The sequence below is a fragment of the Hypanus sabinus genome (assembly GCF_030144855.1).
Source record: "Hypanus sabinus isolate sHypSab1 chromosome X2 unlocalized genomic scaffold, sHypSab1.hap1 SUPER_X2_unloc_3, whole genome shotgun sequence".
Classification (NCBI taxonomy): Eukaryota; Metazoa; Chordata; class Chondrichthyes; order Myliobatiformes; family Dasyatidae; genus Hypanus; species Hypanus sabinus.
In genome coordinates, this window is record NW_026779001.1 from 4,396 (window position 1) to 5,000 (window position 605).

Consider the following 605-nt stretch of genomic DNA (forward strand, 5'->3'; position numbering starts at 1 on the left):
TTCCCCGTGTATCAGGCTCCCCCTCTCCACACAGACGACGAACCCAGAGGAACGGCAGAGACCGATACGGTCCGGCACCGGGAGTCGCCGGTCAGCGTCGGACTGCCTCAGGGACTCCAGCTCCGGATTTTCACTCCCGGAGCCTCCCCCGCGAGCGGGTACAGCGGAGGTTTGAGATCAGAGTTTTCCTCCTCCCGGATGAGCTGCCGACCGCGGCCCGACGAGCCCCGTCCGCCCGGGACGACTGGATTTACGAAACCAGTGACGCCGAGAGTGGAACCCGTGGCTGAGCCGCACTTGGAGGCCGGGAGCTGGACTCGGTTCTCAGAGGCTGTTTGAAGCGCACGTTATTGGGAGCGTTTCCCCCTCACTCCCCCAGTACGGTAGCCGTAAGGAAACTCGGCTTTGTGTGTGGGTAGGGTGCGGCGGGGGAAGAGATTTTTCCTTTTAACCACTGGTATCATCGGCTCCTCGTGCGACCTCACTTCCCTCCCCTTTCCCGATCCCGCTCTCCTCGACGCCCGGGGTCGCAGAGCGGGCTCAGCCTTCCCCTCCCTCCGGCCCCGTCTCCAGACGCCGGACCCCACCCCCCCTGCCGGAACTCC

At 65.0% G+C, this 605-nt stretch overlaps 1 protein-coding gene across 1 annotated transcript in view; it reads left to right on the plus strand.

Annotated features, from left to right (window-relative positions):
* Positions 1-274: 274 nt before the first annotated feature.
* Positions 275-605, plus strand: part of sik2b (salt-inducible kinase 2b) — a gene marked incomplete at its 5' end in the record, with an annotated part of 192,795 nt that continues 192,464 nt past the window's right edge. The window contains one exon of the mRNA XM_059958100.1: positions 275-389. Coding sequence (XP_059814083.1) covers positions 275-389 — 115 coding nt within the window. The remainder of the gene's footprint in view (positions 390-605) is intronic.